Raw genomic sequence first — 3,139 nt, 5'->3', positions numbered from 1 at the left:
ACAAAATACGCTTTCTCCAATCTCAACCACAGTGCTGTTCTAGATTGTCAGTTTCAGTGTGGATTTCTCAGGTACTCTCCACTTCCACAGAGAAATACATTTGCTGTGCCTTGGTTTCTGGACACCCACTAGTCCACTAAACCCTCCTGGCACACACTACATCCACTAAACCTGACTCTCTCTCCAGCAGGGTATAGATCCTATGTGAGAAGTATGTGTTTCTCTTGTTTAACCCCAAGGAGCTTATTTTCCATTTAAGACTCCTTCGTTTTCACTGTAGTATAGAACTACGTTTGGCTCTTCTCAGGTTCACTTAATATTGGAATCTGTAGAGAAGGCTCCTTTGCTCCTCGGACTCAGGGATGTTCAACAAGACTACCCAGTCCCCTGGCACAGTACCAACTCCCAAAGCCAACTGCCTGTCTCAACTGCCAAACTCCAACTGTCAAGAGGTTTTTTTCCCCATTAGAACTTCCCCTGAGTTCTGCATCAGGATTACAAAACCACTGTTAGTCACGTGACTGCAGGTGTCTTTTCTTGCAGGCTGATCCCAAGCCTGGAGTCCGTCACAGATGCCTAGTGAGCTTAGAGGAGGAGAGCATTCCAAAGACAAGGACTGACCAATGAGAATGCCCTGACTCTAGTCATTGCACACATTCCCTCTGCCCACAGAGATTCAGAGAGCAGGGCTTGAGATCTTAATGGGTGTACTAGACAGTGCGGAAGATGGTCAGTTTGCCCATTTTAAAATAAGACAAACTTTTAGTTGGTATACCATGCCATGGTATACCATCCCAAATGCAATATAAACTCCAACAGGAACTGAGCTTCTTTTGATAGCTGTGCTTTGCAGCCACTAAGTCGGGATTCCTTGAGCCAAACAGCCATTCTAGTCTTTAAATTATTTTATTAGCATTTCAAAAAGAATTTATTTTATTTTTGTACACTTAGTATTTTTACATATCACATGAAAACAGCTGGAGATGATGTACAAGAGGGAAGAGATGGCATATTCCACTGTTAAAGAATCTCAATTGTTGTTCAAGCCTTAGCTGTTGCGACATAGCATATTTTTCATGAGGACTAGTGTAACCCATTATCATCATTGAGACCAAAAATAAAGGGATTACAATAATCTGACTCAATAAATATCCCCAGAGTGACGATTTGAGGCACTTAAGGTGAAATGGCTCATGTTTTCATCAATGTTCAGTCCACCAAGTTTGCTACATGCCTTCATGAAATCAGCAAGGGAAACAAAACTGATGAAATGGTGTAAGAGAAAACTGGAGATGTCCAAAAGAGGAGGTTGTTCCCATCCATAGCTGAGGTTTACTCAACACCTTTCATGAACTCCAGGAACTCTGCCAAAGAAAGGAAATAAAGTATGTGAGAATCACTGTACTGCATTGGAGAGACAGGGGATGATCTGGTGCCTTCCTGTTTCTTTCACTCCTTCTCCCACCTGTGAACATAAGAGACGCCAATGTTGGATCAGGCCAAAGGCCCATCCAGTCCAACACTCTGTGTCACACAGTGGCCAGAAAAACCAGTGCCATCAGGAGGTCCAGCAGTGAGGCCAGGACATTAGAAGCCCTCCCACTGTTCACCCCCCCCCAAGCACCAAGAAGACAGAGCATCACTTGCCCCAGACCCCCTATCTATACCTTGTGGCTAATATCCACTGATGGACCTCTGCTCCATATGCTTATCTAATTCCCTCTTGAAGCCGTCCATGCTTGTAGCCGCCACCACTTCCTGTGGCGGTGAATTCCATGTGTTAATCGCTCTTTGGGTGAAGAAGTACTTCCTTTTATCCGTTCTAACCCGACCGCTCTGCAGTTTCATGGAGTGCCCACGAGTTCTTGGATTGTGAGAAAGGGAGAAAAGTACCTCTTTCTCTAGCTGCTCTTTCCCATGCATAATCTTATAAACCTCGATCATGTCACCCCTCAGTCGTCTTTTCTCCAAGCTAAAGAGCCCTAAGCGCTTTAACCTTTCCTCATAGGGAAAGTGTTCCAACCCTTTTATCATTCGAGTTGCCCTTTTCTGCACTTTTTCCAAAGCTATAATATCCTTTTTAAGGTGTGGTGACCAGAACTGCACACAGTATTCCAAATGAGGTCTCACCATTGATTTATATAGGGGCATTATGATATTGGCTGATCTGTTTTCCATACCCTTCCTAATAATCCCCAGCATAGCATTGGCCTTCTTTATTGCAGTCACACACTGTCTCGACATTTTCAGTGAGTTATCCACTACAACTCCAAGATCTCTCTCTTGATCAGTCTCTGCCAGTTCAGACCTCATCAATGTGTATTTATATTTAGGATTTTTGGCTCCAATGTGCATCACCTTGCACTTGGCCACATTGAACCCCATTTGCCATGTTGACGCCCACTCGCCCATCCTTGACAGATCCCTTTGGAGTGCCTCACAATCCTCACTGGTTTTCACCACCCTGAACAACTTTGTATCATCCGCAAATTTAGCCACATCACTGCTTACTCCCATCTCCAAATCATTAATGAACAAGTTAAAAAGCAGTGGACCAAGTACTGATCCCTGCGGTACCCCACTGCTTACCACTGTGCTGTTGCATCTAGGGATGCTAGCCTCCAGGTGGGACCTGGGGATCCCCCAGAATTAAATCTCATCTCCAGACTAAAGAGGTCAGTTCCCTTGGAGAAAATGGATGCTTTGGAGGGTGGACCATGTGCATTAACTCCACTGAAGTCCCTATCTTCCCCAGGCTCCACCCCCAAATCTCCAGAAATTGCCAGGACTGTATCTGGCAAACCTAGCCCCCATCTCCCACTACTGGACAGAGGGGCCCTGACAACCCTAGAGTATCTTTGTAATTCCCCACCACTAACATCCTTTCCTCATGGTCTTTTCTTTGTTTGCAGAAACCTGTGCTCATTCATGGGCTATTACATATTTGTTGCTGTCAGGCCTCATTTGCTGCCGGAGCAAAACTCCGGCTGTGAGGAGGGCAGGGGGCAGGGACATGTAGCAATCCCCACCCCCTGCTCCCAGCAGTCCTCCCCTTAGTCGGTCCGAGGAGAAAAAAGAAGGAAGGTAAGTTGCAGTCCACCCACCCCCCCGTGCCTTTCCAGGCCCAGGAAAGGCCCCC

General features: G+C 45.9%; 1 protein-coding gene across 1 annotated transcript in view; it reads right to left on the bottom strand.

The window, feature by feature from the left end:
• Positions 1 to 701: 701 nt before the first annotated feature.
• TNNC1 (troponin C type 1 (slow)) overlaps positions 702 to 3,139 on the bottom strand; it is a 17,880-nt gene continuing 15,442 nt past the window's right edge. The window contains exon 6 of the mRNA XM_015420871.1: positions 702 to 1,364. Coding sequence (XP_015276357.1) covers positions 1,333 to 1,364 — 32 coding nt within the window. The 3' untranslated portion in view covers positions 702 to 1,332. The remainder of the gene's footprint in view (positions 1,365 to 3,139) is intronic.

This window comes from Gekko japonicus, unplaced genomic scaffold (assembly GCF_001447785.1).
Source record: "Gekko japonicus isolate JY-2015 unplaced genomic scaffold, Gekko_japonicus_V1.1 scaffold2264, whole genome shotgun sequence".
NCBI classification, from domain to species: Eukaryota; Metazoa; Chordata; class Lepidosauria; order Squamata; family Gekkonidae; genus Gekko; species Gekko japonicus.
Note: the sequence above shows the minus strand (reverse complement) of the source record. Positions and strands in the feature narration are given on the sequence as shown.